Source organism: Aptenodytes patagonicus, chromosome W (genome assembly GCF_965638725.1).
Source record: "Aptenodytes patagonicus chromosome W, bAptPat1.pri.cur, whole genome shotgun sequence".
Lineage (NCBI taxonomy): Eukaryota > Metazoa > Chordata > Aves > Sphenisciformes > Spheniscidae > Aptenodytes > Aptenodytes patagonicus.
The window spans coordinates 27858627-27879020 of record NC_134981.1 but is presented as its reverse complement, the minus strand read 5'-3'; the positions used below and the strand labels follow the sequence as shown (position 1 = coordinate 27879020).

The following is a 20394-nucleotide window of genomic DNA, read 5'->3' as shown; positions in this document are numbered from 1 at the left end:
AGCTTCCAGTGTAACCATATCGTACAATTCTCTAATTTTAGAATATTTATTTTTAGACTCCAATATTCTAATATATTGGTCCTCCCCCTAAAAATAAGGAACTTTTTCTTTTCTCTGGTAATTATTCTACCGTGTGGACTGAATATTTAATTAAGCAGTTAAAAGGTATTGTTTTCCAAAAAAATCCTCTATGTAAGAGCATCTTGATGGAAACATATGGAGTAACTTCAGAGTTGGTATGAGAATCAGCTAATTTATGCTGAGCACATCACTATCATCTGCTTTGCAAAAAAAAAAGTGTTTAAAACATACAGAAAGATCTATTACTCCTTAGTGAACTTGAACAAACATCTACATGCAATCTTTCACTTTTGTTGTTGTTGTTGGTGGTGTTAAATAGGCAGAAGGTGTCCTTGGAAAGGAATCCAAGGTTTTTCAGGGTAAATATGTTTATCTTGCACAAAAACATCGTCAGTGTCGCTCAGCAAAAGCATTTGCAAAACCTTGCCATGTATTGTATTTCTCTGGGTCATATCTGTACGTGCTTTCCTAAAATAATTATATTTCAGATATGCTGGAAATAAACATTACTCTCAGCTTTAGACTGCTCTTTCTTCAGCATTAATTTATACCACAACAATGAGAATTTTTCCAAACAACTATTTAGTTCCTCAAATTAATGTAACCATTTGGTACATAAGAATTCAAGTTGATCTTGCTTCATTTACTTCATCCATTCAATTGTGATATTTCCAACGTTACAAAAATATAAAACTGTAACTTGCCTTGCAAAATGTATGAATAAAACTTGAAAGCCTACACTTGGTAACAAGCTTTGAAGAAATATTAGTTATTTTGACTGCATTTTATCCTGAATCTCTCAGTGCCTGTCATACTGCTTCATGTGCTTTATCATTTGGTTTTTCATTTTCCTATTAATGCACAACAAAATCCTTTTTCTGAGCACAGGCATAATAGATATTCAGTACTGAAAACCAAAATATATAAAAACAATATATCAACCAGGGCAAATTTCTACGTAAGGAAAATTATTTTGCCTCATGTCTCTATTTCAATAGAGTAGCAAGCATCTGGAGAACAGATGTTTCTTAGAAATGCAAGTGCTTTTTGAGATATTTGCTTGGAAACATGCAGTACAGTTTAGATTCCTTGACTAGTTGCATTTTAGTATTGTTTTCTATTAATTGTTCTTGGTATTCTAAATTCCTATTTTTGTAAAATATATTCATGATATTATACTGAATTTTTAGATATAATTTTTAATATGTACATGGTTTTAGAGGTTCCACTATATTGTAGTGTTACTCATGATAATCTAAGGTATTATAAAAGTGCAACCTACTATGATTTATGTAGGAGGTTTATACCTGTGGTGGGTTGACCTTGGCTGGCTGCCAGGTGCCCACCAAGCTGCTCTATCACTCCCCCTCCTCAGCAGGACAGGGTGAAGAAAATAAGATGAAAAACTTGTGGTTCAAGATAAAGGCAGTTTAATAAAGAAAAGCAAAGGCCGCGCATGGAAGCAAAGGAAACAAACAAAAAATTATTCTCTACTTCCCATCAGCAGGCAACGTCCAGCTCCTTCCAGGGAAGTAGGGCCTCAGTACGTGTAGCGGTTGCTTCGGAAGACAAGTGCCTTAATAATGAATGCCCCCACCTCCTTTCTCTTATCTTTTATTGTGGAGCATGACATCATATGGTATGGAATATCTCTTTGGTCAGCTTGGGTCAGAGGGCTGCTATGGGGAAAGTTAACTCCATCCCAGCCATATCCAATACAATACCTGAGATTGAAATGTCAAGTTTTAGAGAGGAGAGTTACAATGAAAGGACATTGCCCATACTGTAGCACCCTACTCTATCGCTGGCGGGAACAGGAGGGCATCAGGGGCTGAGTGGGAGAAAAGCTGAGACCAGTGGTGGCAAGCTGAAGTGGCATGAGGAACCCCAGGTAGGTGCCCCCCTGGGAATTATGGAACGCTCTGACTGATATCCAAAAACATGTTGGTACAGTGATACTATCCTAAGTCATTTTCAAAAAGAAGTTGGGGACATTAAAGGGAGATTTAAATCTAATTCCAAAGGTACCTGGAGGAAAACAAAGTTTAAGAACTACTGGTCTAAAGATATGCTGCAACAAAATTTTGGATGGAAAAGCTTTTTTGGTGGCCTACTGTCATGGTTTAACCCCAGCTGGCAACTGAGCACCACACAGCCGCTCGCTCACTCCCCCTGCCCCGGTGGGATGTGGGAGAGAATCGGAAGAGTAAAAGTGAGAAAACTCGTGGGTTCAGATAACAGTTTAATAATTGAAATAAAATAAAGTAAAACAGTAATAGTAGTAGTAGTAGTAGTAGTAATAATAATAATGATAAAAAAAAAAAATACAAAACAAGTGATGCACGATGCAACTGCTCACCACCCGCCAACCGATGCCCAGCCAGTCCCCGAGCAGCAGCCCCCCAGCCAGCTTTTCCCTAGTTTATATACTGAGCATGACGTCACATGGTATGGAATATCCCTTTGGCCAGTTTGGGTCAGCTGTCCTGGCTGTGTCCCCTCCCAGCTTCTTGTGCACCTGCAGCCTTCTGAGTCGGTAGAGCATGGGAAGCTGAAAAGTCCTTGGCTAGTGTAAGCATTATCTAGCGACAACTAAAACATTGGTGTGTTATCAACATTGTTCTCATCCTAAATCCAAAACACAGCACTATACCAGCTACTAGGAAGGAAATTAACTCTATCCCAGCCGAAAGCAGGACACCTACTACCTTTTACTGTAGAGGACTGTAACAGAAAGGCCAAGATTGGTATGAATGGAGAAAGACTGGAAATATCTGCGTGTGGAGACAACAGCACGAACACACAGCAGGGAAATGGCTCTCATAATGGCCTGTGTTAACGACACCCAGATTAGCAGGTCAGCAAGATCCCAACACATCTATGCCTGTTTCACAGGACATGGACATCTGGAGAGAAAGATGGCACCTGGTGGCTCACAGAGGTGAGACAGGATAAAGAAACAGCACCAAAAGGGTACAAAAAGGCATAACCAAAACCTGTGCATGGTCACCAACCTAAGAAGAACACAGAAGATGTGACAAGGACTTCATAGCTGGCGTCCCTTGACCTCTGCACCATTGCAACAGATCCTGGACCTAACATCTGGTCACAAGCATCGTAGTGCCTGGCTGCCAGATGGATGGCTTGAAAACTCCTGCCCCGGTGCCTGGCTGCTGGGCAGACTTCTTAGACACACACCTTTTGGTGAGTGAGAGTGTCAGACTGTGAGTGTCAGACTGTTTCCATCAGATGTTACTAAAAGGGCACTGTGCCTTTGTTGTTTGCTATCCAATATTCAAGTGACCTTTTGAGTTATGATCATGAAGTTCAGTACACTCATTTCTCCTGATTACATGGGAAAATCATGTGAAATTTGACATTTTGGCTGCAAGGTCAGCCAAACAGCAGCCTAACAATTCACAAAAACTGACTTTTTCCCCTCTGGACAGAGGCACTCCGGTTGGCACAACTAAAAATATCAGAGGTCACCTATTCCCTAGCGGTGCTAGTAAACATGACATTCAGTCCCTCCATGAAGAGATAAGATTCAAGTGCCAGGAGTATGCAGGGGATGCACAGCTGTACCTATCCTTCCCCACATACAATTTTCCCACTAAAGTAACCTGATCTGAGAAGATCAGTCCATGACAAAGAATACCTGGTTGAAACTGAACCTGAAGTAGACAGGAATTCTGCTGGTAGCTGGAAGAAAAGTTAGTCTATGGTTTAGGAGCACCCCAGGATCTTGCTGATGCGAAGTTTTCCCACAGTAACATTGGCATGTAAAACATTTTACTGTCTCTGGCTAGACAGGGGTCTCCATTCCTTCCTGGCGGTTAATGATCCCTGGCCTCAATTATACACATCCTTATCTTCTTCCACTTGGAACAGAGCCATACAGTATACCTGGGCACAAGGCCATGAGCTCTCTGCAAAATCCAGCTAGTACAGAAAAACTACCCCATAGCTCCTCAGAAACAGAGACAGCACTAAGTAAGAAATCAAGCTAGGCAGTTTCAAAACAGGTAATTCTACTAAAGGTACAAACAAAATTCTGAACTCAAGATGTTATTTTCTAATATTTTTTTTTTAACTTCACTTCAGGGTCTAAATAGGGCTAACCAGGGACAGGTAGATGGGTTCGATTCTGCCTGCTCTAACACTCAGTTTCTCATCTCAAATCCTAACCCAAATGTTCCTGTTCATGCTTGTTTAGAAACTGATTAACTCCTGTAATTCAGAGTCTAGGATGCTAAGACGCACGAAATCAGTGTTTATCATAATGCACTATGTAGAAAATTGCAGAAAATTCAGCGATTGCTACATAAATAGCTACATTTCTCCTGCAAGCTGGGGTGGGAACCCTGAGAAGGGGACAAAAGGTTATAACACGCATAATATACAAAGAAGTAAAATACCCTTACACGGAATAATCCATAATATTGGCTGACTGCTATAAAAACAGAACAAAGATTATCAAAAGAAACAAAACATTAGTTCTCAGACAAACAGCATGTAGGATGTAGAATTTCTAGTCCTTTTATTCTGCTTTAGCAGTATTAAATTTCCCATCCTAAATGATTCTTATGTGATTTAAAACTATATTCAAAGACCAATTAAAATAAAATAACTTCTATGAACATAGATAATAGAATTTAGCCCCATCAATGAATATATTACATGCAGCACAGAAGAGGAAGAAACAAAGAAATCAAAACCAATGTCACCATGCAATTTAAACTAAGGGTTGGTCACAGAAGTTTAAAATTCTGCAGAAACTCAGGTTTTAAAGACTCTTTAATCCATTTTAGTAGAATAAAAGAACATTAGAATAAAAGAAAAGCTTTGAAAGATGAAGGACTGTTTGAATATAAGTCTTGATTGAAGATATCATAAAGGGGCAACACCAGAGTTTCTTTTGATAGTTTGTTCCAGTGAAAAATCACCTTTACCAGTTAATACCTATTTCATTTATTCTTTTACATTCTCTTCTACTTACACACTAGTAATAAGCACATATTCAGATGTGCCCAGAGCCCCAAGTCCAGTATCCAGCATTTGTGATACCATTTTTATTATTCTTCTCCAGAGTAAAAATGTATGGGATTTAACTCATTTTTCTTTTAATGCACAGAAGACTCTCCATTATCTGAACTAATGGGGTTTGGGATATATCCCAGTTAATCCAGACAGCATGAGAAGTGCACAGTGTCAGATAGAGCCCAGTAAAATTCATTAGCTTGGTTTCATTGCCAACCAAACTGGAGCTAAGCTGCCTCTTCTTTACAGCCATCTAAGCATTTCTACACTGTGCTCCTGAGTGCTCCAGCTTGCTTAAATCAGGCACATCACAAACTCTCAGGAACCAAGTCAGGTCTACTTTTGTACTCAACCTCACAGGCTTTCTGAGACACTGGACAGCATGATATGGAACAATTCAAATGGTTACACTTAGAGCCAGCCTCACAGGTCCTGTACTGAGCTAACAAACCCCACTGAATCAAAGTGGAATCCATGCTCAGCTAGTTTAATGTCTGCATAGATTTCCCACATGTCCAATTTCAGAAGCATACTGCAGAGACACCCGATTGGGCTCTGTAGAGAGCAGGGCTGGGTCCATAAAATTTACTAACTTGTACTCCATGCTGTGCAATATCAATTAACATACTTCTGGATCACGGAGGGTTCTTGAAAAAGTATACCATGTTTGTGCATTGCTGTGTCCACACTGATAAACTCAACATACCAAGCTAACACTGTATGGAGGTTTGGCATCTGTGACCAGGATTAATCTGCAACCTGGATAATTCTCTCATGGATAGCAAAGTTAATGGAACTTATATCTTCCCTTTATCTAGGGAAAGGAACATGTAATATCCCCCCCCCAGTTCCAGCTCTGTTCTCTGGGCTGATTAAATTCATCTCATACCAGAATTCTGAGTCAGTAATTTGACATGCAAGTAACCTGATAGCTTTCCAAACATCAAAGCCATCCAAAGGCTTAGTGCCATTGGTATGTCCTCCAGCAAGGTGCACCAGCGTTGGCAGCCAGAGATATGGATAAGTTCATGACTTTCTACACCTTTTTGTTTCAGTAAAGGACTTGCAACAAAGCCTACTCCTCTCACTCCTCCTTCCCAGAGGGTCCATTTTCTTCCTCTCAGCGGCCACTTATTCCCACCTGCCAGTCTGTCCTCCATTATCTGAAAAATAAATAATTAAAAGGAATTATAGGGAAGAAAGAACAATCCTCCTCACAACATTTATTCATCCATTTGAAAAAATATTTCCACAATATAGGTGTAACATACAAGTACTTGCATAGTGCTGTTAGGTGTTCATACGTGTTGTATGTTCAGAGCATGTTACAAACATAAGTTAATTCTTGCTACAGTTTTATAAATTACTACAATGAAAAGTTATTGCTAGGCAGAAATGATACCATACTACAAGCCAATGATTTCGAAAGACATTGTTAAGAGCAACCTCTGATGTTGATTCTAAATATATTAGGCATCCACAGCTTCCAAAATCAAAGACTTAAAAAATTTAGTTCCAACTACTTTAAAGACCACAAGAAGAGTTGCTATCAATGCCATCATTAGTACTCAGACTACACTATCATTCTATTTTCCAAAGTGATTAAGTTATACTTAAAATGGAAAACTGTTATTCCAGTGTCAGGACAATACACATACTCCTATTTTAGAACCAGTTTTTTTTCCTAGATTTTTAGGCAGCCACATTGATTTGTGATGTCACACAAAACAGTTTCTTAGGCAAAAGGAGAAAGCTTCAACAAAATGAGTTGAAACTAGTTGAAATAGTTGAAGCAATTTGGAAATATACGGAATCTATTGCATTTGGTGAGAACAACATATGAGATGGTTACAGAAAAAGTTGAACTGTGACTACACTAACTCTGAAATATCTACATGAATTAGAGATAGCTCATGTAACTCTTTTAACTCTCTCTGACCAAGTTTCCACACTTAGAATAAAATCCATATTCCTGAAGTTGACAAAAGTAACTTCAAAGAATCATTAATTCTATTAGTGCTGTATAGTTGTTCTTGATCAAATCTATTTTAATGATCTTGGAAGAGTCACTGATAGCAATTCTTTTAAGCATAATTTTTCTGTATTTTAATGAGTTTAAAATTATTTCCAATAGTAGTTGTTGAACTGACATTCAGCATAATTTGTCATGTTTATATTTTAAGTATTTTCTGATTAAAACCCAAGAATTTGAGGGAAGAAACAGGAAGTACATGTCCAACACCTTACTTTACTGTAACCACAATACAAAAAAATTATCTCCCTTCTGTTTCATTAATTAGGGATCAATGTAAACCCCTACTGTGAACATCTTTCTACTGCACACAGGAGACCCTTTTTGTTCTACTAAGGAATAAACTAGTGCATGTCTCTGCGAAGATTTTCAAAGGTGGAAGCCTAAGCTAAAGGAAGCACTTGGAAAAAAATAGCATGATTTGAAAAGTGCAAAGTGTTCTGTGGCCCAACTAGCTTCCAGTAGGGCTGCTTGTGCATCCAGCACCCTTGGGTTAAAAAAAAAAAAAAAAAAAAAAAAAATTTAAGAGCTTTATTGTCTTCAATATGAAATGCAGGCAACCAAATACTAGCTACCAATATTTCTCACACAACAATGTTGAGTGCTGAGATCTGAGAATTTAAGCAGTTGCCGGTTACAAAAAAAATATGAGTTTCTACAATTCCTTCTACTCTTAGTGTAAACAGGAATTTGTGTCAGGGATACTCAGGGGACAGATATTTCAGTAGCTTTTAACCTTTGGTGGCATTAAGATAAAAGGTATCTTATCTACACTATGTTAGAACACAGTTTGGACACACTGCGGAATCAAATCTTAAGTATGTTAAATATCATCTTTGTATCACAGGCTACTTATTGTCCATATCAGTTTTATACTAGCACACGAGATTTTTTAGTCCTGAATATCAGCAGCGAAGTAGCAAGGAAATTATAGAAGTAGAATGTCTTTTTGAAGAACAGAGAGAGAAAAGTGTGCATTTCCTGGGTTACAATCAAATCTTTATTATACTTATTATTTTTTCTGAGACTTTACTTTCTGTAGTTGAGTTGAAGACATTCACATTGTGCCAGTTTCATTATGCAATAAATTCCCTGAGACAAGCATTCTATCTAACATATATGCTGTAAAGCATTCAGACATAGTACTCTAAGTTAAAAAAGGGGGAAAAAAATTCTTGTTTTGATAACTTACCTGATATGTAAATGAAAAAACCCAACATATGAAACAAGTTTCATCCCACTCATTTTGACTTCTCATTTTCACATTGCTAGAACTTAGTATTTCCTTCTCCCTAAGGAATTCATGTTCAAGACACCCTTTCTGCTTCATTTCTTGACTGACTTATCAAGAAAGTTCTGAAGGATGGTTTCTGTTTTGATTCCTGAAGTTTGTTTCCTTCCTAGGTAAGCAGAACAGAGCTGACTTAAAATATCAATAATATGTTAAAGGTGAGCAAGTTGCATAATACTAAAAGATCATAATGGAATCTGTACTGATGAAATATTAAGCTAACCAGTAAATAATAAAGGTGGAGGAGGGAATAAACAAGAAGCCACTGATTGCATGAGGTACAAACTTGGGAGAAAGACAAGCATGAACCACCACTACAGGACTGTAACTGGAGTTCTAGTTGGTCTTACCTACTAGGGTATGTCTAGACAGCAGGAGACAAAATGGCTAGCTGCTGTGTGTGTGTTCAAATACCTTTCCCCTAAGATATACCTGTGGATGCATACAATTGATGCTAAAAGCTTGCATGGGTTCAGAAAGCCACTGGAGAAGTTCAAGATTAAAAAATCATAGAATCACAGAATCATAGAATATCTCAAGTCGGAAGGGACCCATAAGGATCATCGAGTCCAACTCCCTGCTCCTCACAGGACTACCTAAAACTAAACCATATGACTAAGAGCGTCGTCCACACGCTCCTTGAACTCTGACAGGCTTGGGGCTGTGACCACTTCCCTGGGGAGCCTGTTCCACCGACCGACCACCCTCTCAGCGAAGAACCTTTTCCTAATGTCCAATCTGAACTTCTCCTGACACAGCTTCATTCCATTTCCACGTGTCCTATCGCTGGTCACCAGAGAGAGGAGATCAGCACCTCCCCCTCTGCTACCTCTCTTGAGGAAGCTGTAGACTGCGACGAGGTCACCCCTCAGCCTTCTCTTCTCCAAGCTGAACAAGCCAAGTGACATCAGCTGCTCCTCATAAGTCTTGCCCTCGAGACCTTTCACCATCTTGGTCGCCCTTGGTCACCCTCCTCTGGACACACTCCAATAGCTTGATGTCCTTCTTTGCCCAGAGAGTTGTAGTGAATGGAGTCAAATCCAGTTGGCGGCTGTTCAAATTCCGGTTGGCGGCCGGTCACGAGCGGTGTTCCCCAGGGCTCAGTTTTGGGGCCGGTCTTGTTTAATATCTTTATCGATGATCTGGATGAGGGGATTGAGTGCACCCTCAGTAAGTTTGCAGACGACACCAAGTTGGGCGGGAGCGTTGATCTGCTCGAGGGTAGGAAGGCTCTGCAGAGGGACCTGGACAGGCTGGATCGATGGGCCCAGACCAATTGTATGAGGTTCAACAAGGCCAAGTGCCGGGTCCTGCACTTCGGCCACAACAACCCCATGCAGCGCTACAGGCTTGGGGAAGAGTGGCTGGAAAGCTGCCTGTCGGAAAAGGACCTGGGGGTGTTGGTCGACAGCCGGCTGAACATGAGCCGGCAGTGTGCCCAGGCGGCCAAGAAGGCCAATGGCATCCTGGCCTGTATCAGAAATAGTGTGGCCAGCAGGAGTAGGGAAGTGATCGTGCCCCTGTACTCGGCACTGGTGAGGCCACACCTCGAATACTGTGTTCAGTTTTGGGCCCCTCACTACAAGAAGGACGTTGAGGTGCTGGAGCGTGTCCAGAGAAGGGCAACGAGGCTGGTGAGGGGTCTGGAGAACAAGTCTGATGAGGAGCGGCTGAGGGAACCGGGGTTGTTTAGCCTGGAGAAGAGGAGGCTGAGGGGAGACCTCATCGCTCTCTACAACTACCTGAAAGGATGTTGTAGCGAGGTGGGTGTCGGTCTCTTCTCCCAAGTAACAAGCGATAGGACGAGAGGAAATGGCCTCAAATTGCGCCAGGGGAGGTTTAGATTGGATGTAAGGAAAAATTTCTTTACTGAAAGAGTGGTGAAACATTGGAACAGGCTGCCCAGGGAAGTGGTGGAGTCCCCATCCCTGGAGGTTTTTAAAAGACGAGTAGATGAGGCACTTAGGGACATGGTTTAGTGGGCCTGGTGGTGTTGGGTTGACGGTTGGACTCGATGATCTTAGAGGTCTTTTCCAACCTCAATGATTCTATGATTCTGTGATTCTTACATTGAGGCGCCCAAAACTGCACACAGTACTCGAGGTGGGGCCGCACCAGTGCAGTGTAGAGGGGGACAATCGCCTCCCTCGACCGGCTAGCTATGCTGTGCTTGATGCACCCCAGGACCCAGTTGGCCCTTTTGGCTGCCAGGGCACACTGTTGACTCATGTTCAACTTGCCATCAACCCAAACCCCCAGATCTCTTTCCACGGGGCTGCTCTCCAGCCTCTCGTCCCCCAATTTGTACGTATAACCAGGATTACCCCATCCCAGGTGGAGAATCCGGCACTTGCTCTTGTTAAATTTCATACAGTTGGCGATTGCCCAGCTCCCTAGTCTCTCCAGATCTCTCTGTAAGGCCTCTCTACCCTCGAGGGAGTCCACAGCTCCTCCTAGTTTAGTATCATCAGCAAACATGCTTAATGTACATTCGATTCCTGCATCCAGATCATTTATAAAAACATTAAAGAGCACTGGCCCTAAATTTGAGCCCTGGGGAGCCCCACTGGTGACTGGCCACCAGCCTGATGTAACCCCATTTACTACAACTCTTTGAGCCCGATCCATCAGCCAATTGTTCACCCAACGTATTATGGACTTGTCTAGCTGTGTGCTGGACATTTTGTCCAGAAGGATACTGTGAGAGACAGTATCAAAACCTTTCCTAAAATCCAAAAAGAATCCACACCTACTGGCTTCCCTTGGTCAACTAGATGGGTGACCTTGTCATAAAAGGAAATTAAGTTGGTTAAGCAGGACTTTCCCCTTGTGAACCCGTGCTGGCTATGACCAATGACTGTGTTGTCTCTCAAGTGTTTTTCAGTAACTTCCAGAATAACCTTCTCCATAACTTTACCAGGCACTGAAGTGAGACTGACAGGCCTGTAATTACCAGGGTCTTCCTTCTTTCCCTTCTTGAAAATTGGGACAACATTTGCCAGCTTCCAGTCGACTGGGACCTCTCCAGGCTCCCAAGACTGAATTGGCAGGGCTCATTGAGAGGGCTTTAAACTAGGTTTGAAGGGGGAAGGGGATAAAACGAGGCTCACTAGAGATGAGCCTAGGGGTGGCATGCCGATGCTGGGGGCGAAATCGATAGCCCAGCTCAAGCGCATCTACACCAATGCACGCAGCATGGGCGGCAAACAGGAGGAGCTGGAAGCCATTGTGCAGCGGGAGAGATATGACTTAGTCGCCATCACAGAAACATGGTGGGGTGACTCTCACGATGGGAGTGCTGCAATGGATGGCTATAGACTCTTCAGAAGGGACAGGCGAGGAAGGAGAGGTGGTGGGGTGGCCCTGTATGTTAGGGAGTGTTTCGATTGTCTAGAGCTCAACGATTGTGATGATGATACGGTCGAGTGTTTATGGGTAAGGATGAGGGGGAAGGCCAACGAGGCAGATATCCTGCTGGGAGTCTGTTATAGACCACCCAACCAGGATGAAGGGGCAGATGAAGCGTTCTACAAGCGGCTGGCAGAAGCCTCTCAATCGCTAGCCCTTGTTCTCGTGGGGGACTTCAACTTCCCGGACGTCTGCTGGAAATACAACACGGCAGAGAGGAAGCAGTCTAGGAGGTTCCTGGAGTGTGTGGAAGACAACTTCCTGACGCAGCTGGTAAGTGAGCCTACCAGGGGAGGTGCCTCGCTCGACCTGCTGCTTACAAACAGAGAAGGACTGGTGGGAGATGTGGTGGTCGGAGGCCGTCTTGGGCTTAGCGACCATGAAATGGTAGAATTCTTGGTGAAGTAAGGAGGGGGACCAGCAAAACCGCAACCATGGACTTCCGGAGGGTGGACTTTGGCCTGTTCAGGATGCTGGTGGAGAGAGTCTCTTGGGAGACAGTCCTGAAGGGCAAAGGGGTCCAGGAAGGCTGGACGATCTTCAAGAAGGAAGTCTTAAAGGCACAGGAGCAGGCTGTCCCTGTACGCCGTAAGAAGAACGGGCGGGGAAGACGACCGGCCTGGCTGAACGGGGATCTCTTGCTGGGACTCAGGAAAAAAAGGAGAGTTTACCGCTTGTGGAAGAAGGGGCAGGCGACTCAAGAAGAGTACAGGGATCTCGTTAGGTCATGCAGAGAGGAAATGAGAAAGGCAAAAGCCCAGCTAGAACACAATCTTGCCGCTGTCGTTAGAGACAACAAAAAAAGTTTTTACAAATATATTAATGACAAGAAGAGAGCCAAGGAGAATCTCCATCCTTTATTGGATGCGTGGGGGAACATTGTCACCGAGGATGAGGAAAAGGCTGAGGTACTCAATGCCTTCTTTGCCTCAGTCTTTAACAGGCAGACCAGTTATCCTCAGGGTATTCAGCCCCGTGAGCTGGAAGACAGGGACGGCGAGAAGGATGAACCCCCTATAATCCAAGAGGAAGCAGTCAACGACCTGCTACGCCACCTGGACGCTCCCAAGTCTATGGGGCCGGATGGGATCCACCCGAGAGTGCTGAGGGAGCTGGCGGAGGTGCTCACCAAGCCGCTCTCCATCATTTATCAGCAGTCCTGGTTAACGGGGGAGGTCCCGGACGACTGGAGGCTTGCCAATGTGACGCCCATCTACAAGAAGGGCGGGAAGGAGGATCCGGGGAACTACAGGCCTGTCAGCCTGACCTCGGTGCCGGGGAAGATTATGGAGTGGTTCATCTTGAGGGCGCTCACAAGGCATGAGCGGGACAACCAGGGGATCAGGCCCAGCCAGCACGGATTCATGAGAGGCAGGTCCTGCTTGACCAACCTGATCTCCTTCTATGACCAGGTGACCCGCCTAGTGGATGAGGGAAAGGCTGTGGATGTGGTCTACCTGGACTTCAGTAAGGCCTTTGACACCGTCTCCCACAGCATTCTCCTGGAGAAAATGGCTGCTCATGGCTTAGACAGGTGTACTCTTCGCTGGGTAAAAAACTGGCTGGACGGCCGGGCCCAGAGAGTTGTGGTGAAGGGAGTTAAATCCAGTTGGCGGCCAGACACAAATGGTGTTCCCCAGGGCTCAGTTTTGGGGCTGGTCTTGTTCAATATCTTTATCAATGATCTGGATGAGGGGATTGAGTGCACCCTCAGTAAGTTTGCAGATGACACCAAGTTGGGCGGGAGTGTTGATCTGCTCGAGGGTAGGAAGGCTCTGCAGAGGGACCTGGACAGGCTGGATCGATGGGCCCAGACCAATTGTATGAGGTTCAACAAGGCCAAGTGCCGGGTCCTGCACTTCGGCCACAACAACCCCATGCAGCGCTACAGGCTTGGGGAAGAGTGGCTAGAAAGCTGCCTGGCGGAAAAGGACCTGGGGGTGTTGGTCGACAGCCGGCTGAATATGAGCCAGCAGTGTGCCCAGGCGGCCCAGAAGGCCAATGGCATCCTGGCCTGTATCGGAAATAGTGTGGCCAGCAGGAGTAGGGAAGTGATCGTGCCCCTGTACTCGGCACTGGTGAGGCCGCACCTCGAATACTGTGTTCAGTTTTGGGCCCCTCACTACAAGAAGGACGTTGAGGTGCTGGAGCGTGTCCAGAGAAGGGCAACGAAGCTGGTGAGGGGTCTTATGAGGAGTGGCTGAGGGAACTGGTGTTGTTTAGCCTGGAGAAGAGGAGGCTGAGGGGAGACCTCATCACTCTCTACAACTACCTGAAAGGAGGTTGTAGCGAGATGGGTGTCGGTTGTAGCGAGGTGGGTGTCGGTCTCTTCTCCCAAGTAACAAGTGATAGGACGAGAGGAAATGGCCTCAAGTTGTGCCAGGGGAGGTTTAGATTGGACATGAGGAAAAATGTCTTTACTGAAAGAGTGGTTAAACATTGGAACAGGCTGCCCAGGGAAGTGGTGGAGTCCCAATCCTGGAGGTATTTAAAAGACGTGTAGATGAGGCGCTTAGGGACATGGTTTAGTGGGCATGGTGGTGTTGGGTTGACGGTTGGACTCGATGAACTTAGAGGTCTTTTCCAACTTCAGTGATTCTATGATTCTATGATTGTATAAGACTGTTGAAATATAATGGAGAGAGGTCCCGCGATAACATCGGCCAGCTCTTTCTGTACCCTGGGATGAATCCCCTCAGGCTCCATAGACTTATGCATATCCAGCTGGAGCAGCAAGTCTCGAACAAGTTCAGGGTCGGCTGGGAATTTATCATCCCCCCAGTCACGGTCTTCCAACACAGCGCTCCGGGGGTCCCAGGTCCCATCATCAGTGTTAAAGACAGAGGCGAAGGTGGCATTAAACGTCTCTGCTTTGTCTACATCCCTATTTGTGAGGTGACCGACCTCATCAAGTAACGGACCAATGTTATCTCTGATCCTCCTTTTGCTGTTGACATATTTTAAAAAGCCCTTTTTGTTGTCCTTCACAGTGCTGGCCAGCTTGAACTCTAATCGAGCTTTGGCCGCATGAATTTTCTCCCTACAGTGGCAAACAGCATCTCCGTAGTCCTCCCGTGTCGCCTGTCCTTGCTTCCAATGTCCATACGCTTTCCTTTTCCGCCTAAGTTCTAGGAGGAGATCCCTGCTCAGCCAAGCCGGCCTTCTGCCCTGCTTGCTTGACTTCCGACGCTTTGGAATTGCCTGTTCCTGCGCTCTTAAGAGAGGGCTCTTAAAAAGTGACCAGCATTCATGGACCCCAATACCTTCAAAAGCACATCCCCAGGGGTCCTTACTAACTAGCTCCTTCAGCAGCCCGAAGTCTGCTCTCCCCATATCCAGGGTCAAAGTTTTGCTGGAAGTTTTTCTCCTATCTCCAACGATTTGAAACTCAACTACTTTGTGGTCACTGTGACCAAGACAGCCACCAATCACCACTTCGCCCACGAGTCCCTCTCTGTTTACAAACAACAAATCTAGGAGGGCACCTTTCCTAGTCGGCTCCCTTAGTACCTGCACCAAGAAGTTATCTTCTACGTGCTTCAGGAATTTCCTGGACCTGTTTGTGTCCGCTGTATGATATTCCCAGTTGACGTCTGGGAAGTTAAAATCACCCATAAGGACAAGGGCAGCTGATCTAGAGATATCCCTTAATTCCTTATAGAATAATTCATCGGTCTTGTGATCCTGGCTGGGTGGTCAATAGTAGACTCCCACAACACCACCTGCTTTATTTGCTTTCCCCTTAATCCTTACCCAGAGGCTCTCAACCGTGTCATCACCAACTGCAAGCGCCATACAATCCAACTCCTCCCTTACATACAGCTCCACCACCCCCGCCTCGCCTGCCCTGCCTATCCCTCCTGAAGAGTCTATAACCATCCATCACGGCACACTAGTCACAGGACTCATCCCACCAGGTTTCACTTATGCCAATGATGTCGTAGCTCTGGGACTGGGCCAAAGCTTCTAGCTCCTCTTGTTTATTCCTCATGCTGCGCGTGTTAGTATAGAGACATTTCAAATGTGCTCCAGTGCACTCAGCACATTGTGGAGCAGACTGAAGGACCTCGCTAGCACACCATCCCTCAAACATTGGCGTGTCACCCCCAGGCTTATCTCTAGCGAGCCTGGCTTTATCCCTGTCCCCCTTCAAATCTAAAGCTCTTTCAGTGAGCCCTGCTAACTCTTGTGCAAAGATCCTTTTCCCCCTTTGAGAAAGGTGTACCCCGTCTGTTGCCAGCAGGCCTGGTGTCATGTAGACCGACCTGTGATCAAAAAACACAAAATTCTGCTGGTGATACCAGTCACGGAGCCAGGTATTGATCAGCTGGGTATATGTGAGTCCAGAAGTCCCATCTCCACCCCTACTCCCAATTTGGCAAATTGGGCAACATCTTTAGTTCCTGCTACTTCAGCCTACGCATCCAGGTATTTTCTAAAGCTTGCTTCCTTCAGCTTCCACCAACATTTTGAAGAGGTAATATTCCTCTGCGACGTGGGGATTTTTTTGTTTTGTTTTGTGTTTTTAAAAACATCCATCAGGAGCTCCTACGTAGTTTCTTTTCTTGTTCTTCACCTCAGGGTACATTCATCTGATCACATTTTCATAAATACGCCCATGGTCTTTTTTCCAACTCATAAAATTGAAGTTCATCTTTTCCTCTAAACCCTGCACATTTTTCTCTCTTGCTATTTATCCAACCTGATTTCTTTCATCAGTCTTAAATCAGAGGACTTTAAATAATAGCTCATCATTTCTGCCACAGCCTACTCTACAATTTACTTATGCACTGATTCTCATGCATGTTCCCAGCCTGCAAAGCCACTGTCCTGAATTATCAAAAACCTAATTCTTCTAAGCACTCTAAGGCACAGAAAACAGTTGAGATTTGCATACTTAAAAAATTCTTATCCTATCCTGCTAGATAAATAAGATTATTCATCTTGCATTGTTCTCCTTCAGAAGAGTGCCCATACATTTTATCAGGACAAAAGTCATGGTTTCCCTGTATTTTGCATGTCACACATTGATTACTCAACAAGACAGAGGAGAAGGTTTGATACCAGTCCTACAGATTAAACCACTTAATCCAGAAACACCTTTCCAGTGGTTCCAAGTGCTTCAAAGAAAAGTGCAAATTCTTGCACTGACCATGGGGAGAGTCTTTTCATAGCCCCCAAGAGAAACCGATTTGTACTTCATGGCACAAAAAGCTTAAATCCTTTCTAAATCTTAGAGAAACAGATGATCAAGAAAGCCTAAAGCACAAATCTATGATAAAAATTTTTCCTTCCATTTTTAAAATCAACCAATTTTTAACTGATATAATATCTTACTATAAAATAATTGTAATTTGGAATAACTAACATGCATTTATGCATTTTAGTTGTGGGGTTTTAAACTCAAAATCTGTAAAATGTATGACTTCCTAGGCATTCAGCACATCTATGTTCTGACATTCTAAGTAATTCTGCTGGTTTTACTCTCCTGTGAATTAAGGCAGAGAGGGAAAACTTTACTCCTTTAATGCATGCTAAAGTGAAATCTTCCACAAATATACGTCTATTATGTTCTATGCATAAGAATAACATGGAATGATGGAAAGTGAGAGAGATAAAATACAGACAGTTGTGCTGAGCCTTTATTTGGAAGTTCTCCGTTTCTTCTGTAGAGTTTAGCCTTCACTCACATGTTTATTTGGAGCATACTTTAATTCTGGAATATTCACAAGTATATGAAATACATATCCTAACCAAACCATAATCTATATGAACATATAGGTATGAAAAAAATGAAAATGCAGAGAAGGAAAACAGATCCAGAAGAACTCAGCAGGGATTCAAGTAATCTTTTTCAGATACTACTTATTTGACTAAGGCCATCTTACAACACCTGCAGCTTCTTCCAAATTCTTAACCCAGACCAGACAATATTGCATGTTTCTTTCCGAAGTCAATCAATGATAGATTTTCCCTCTGTTTCGATATTGATTCATAAAAGCAAGGGTTGTCCATGATTGACAAAGTAAGTCTCTTGGAGAAGCAGTATTTCTAAATAAATATGAAAGCTTTGTGCGAGACAGTTCTGTGTTGTTCCAAACAACATTAATCAGCTACAAAGGAAACTTAAAAATCTATGTATATAAAATTTCAAACTTCAGTCTATTTGGATTTGTTCTATTAAACCATGATTTATAATTTCGTATTAAAGACCTAAGTATTTCCACCACATTTTTAATATGATCTTCTATAAAATAAAATTAAGCTATTCTAAGAAAACACAACAGCAGATACTAAAAAAATATTAGTGCTCTACGTGACAGATTTAGTATATATCCACTCCAGTGAGTGATTCCTAGTGATACTAAAACACCATTCCTCTTTTTGCTGCATATTCAAAGTTCAAATATAAGAAATGTAGGTTCTAAAAGAATAATCGCAATATGCAAAAGAGATGTTGTAGCTATCTCCTTTGCTAATGCTGGTTAAGAAACTATGTCGTGGTTTAACCTCAGTCGGCAACTGAGCACCACACAGCCGCTTGCTCACTCCCCCCCACCCCCGGTGGGATGGGGGAGAGAATTGGAAGAGCACAAGTGAGAAAAACTCGTGGGTTGAGATAAAAACAGTTTAATAATTGAAATAAAATTATAATAATAATATGATAATAATAATAATATAATAATAATATAATAATAATAATAATACACAAAGCAAGTGATGCCCAGTGCAATTGCTCACCACCCGCCGACCGATGCCCAGCCAGTCCCCGAGCAGCGGCCCCCCCGGCCAGCTTTCCCCAGTTTATGTACTGAGCATGATGTCACATGGTATGGAATATCCCTTTGGCCAGTTTGGCTGTGCCCCCTCCCAGCTTCTTGTGCACCTCCAGCCTTCTCAGTCGGTAGAGCATGGAAAACTGAAAAGTCCTTGACTAGTATAAACACTACCTAGCAACAACTAAAACATCAGTGTGTTATCAACATTGTTCTCACCCTAAACCCAAAACATAGCACTGTACCAGCTACTAGGAAGGAAATTAACTCTATCCCTGCCGAAACCAGGACAGTATCCACCCCTTATTCTATACCATCTATGTCATGCTCAAGTCCCATATTTTCCAGTACAACCTCATTAACCACCCGCCCCACTTTCCATCCTTTGATATAACACACAGATATCATTCCCTTAGTCTATAGACCACCCTTGTGGAATGTCTGTAAAATGTCCAGAAATGTCCATGAAATGTCCATTGAGTTCATTTAGTCCGTGACTTTGGGCTCCATCTGCAATGGTGGTCACTCAGGACAGGAGAGGTGGTGTGTTGCGTGGAGTTACTGGGTACCAAAGCCAGCTCAGGTCAGGTCACTGCTGCACTTGCACTGCTTCTTGTAAGGCTTGTCCTCCATTGGTTTGGGTGGTTCCTGCTATAGTAATTCCGATAACATGCAACTCAAATCATGGGTTACAACAATTTAAAGTATTTCCATTACAGTCTCCACCCCTGGTCCCTTCGGATCAAACCATAGGGTTTAACATTGCAATGAACTCCTCCCCTTGCCCCTGCTCCGGCTTGGACTTATCCACAGACTGCAGTCCCTTAGGGTAGTACCTGCTCCAAGTGGAGCCTTATCTATGAGCCACAGTCTCTCCAGGGGTACACCTGCTGCAGCATAGACTTATCCATAGTCACTTTGAGATGCACCTGTTCCAGCACGGCCTTCTCCATGGGCCACAATGTCTTCAGAGATATACCTGCTCCAGCGTGGCCTTACTCGCAGCCACAGTCCCTTCAGAAGTAAACCTGCTGTAGCACAAACGTAACCGCGGCCACAGACGCTTCAAGATGTACCTGCTCTGGCATGGGCTTATCCACGGCCACAGACGCTTTGGGGTGTCCTGCTCCCGCATGGACTCATCCACAGGTCACAGTCCCTTCGACTCGAGTTCACACTGGAGTTCCAGCCTGTCCAGTACAGCAGCACAGAAACAGCAGCGATGCCCTGGCCATCTGCCAGCCCAGGCACATCGCCATTGCTGTTATCAAAATGTTCCCAGGCACAGTAGAATACGATGATAAGCAGTACAGCAGTACAGCAAGCAGCAAAAGCAAAAAGCAGCCACTAACGAGCACTAGACTCTAATATACAGTAAGGCAAGCAAGCCCCATGGCAAGCACAGGAGCCTGCCAATTAATAGCTAAACAGCAATAACAGGTATAAATTTGATCTAGCACATTCCAATCAAACCTGTCATTATCTTGAACCCTTCGAGCCCCACGTTGGGCGCCAAAAAAGGACTGTCGTGGTTTAACCTCAGCCGGCAACTAAGCACCACGCAGCTGCTCGCTCACTCCCCCCACAGTGGGATGGGGGAGAGAATCGGAAGGGTAAGAGTGAGAAAAACTCGTGGGTTGAGATAAAGACAGTTTAATAGGTAAAGCAAAAGCCACACGCACAAGCAAAACAAAACAAGGAATTCATTCACTACTTCCCATGGGCAGGCAGGTGTTCAGCCATCTCCAGGAAAGCAGGGCTCCATC

The 20394-nt window shown here is 43.8% G+C and overlaps 1 protein-coding gene across 1 annotated transcript in view; it reads right to left on the bottom strand.

Annotated features, from left to right (window-relative positions):
* The window catches only part of LOC143172215 (arylsulfatase B-like), a 99279-nt gene that overhangs the window by 48066 nt on the left and 30819 nt on the right, over positions 1–20394 (bottom strand). The window contains 3 exon segments of the mRNA XM_076361455.1: positions 6047–6134; positions 6137–6267; positions 6269–6284. Of these exon segments, the coding sequence (XP_076217570.1) occupies positions 6047–6134; positions 6137–6267; positions 6269–6284 (235 nt within the window).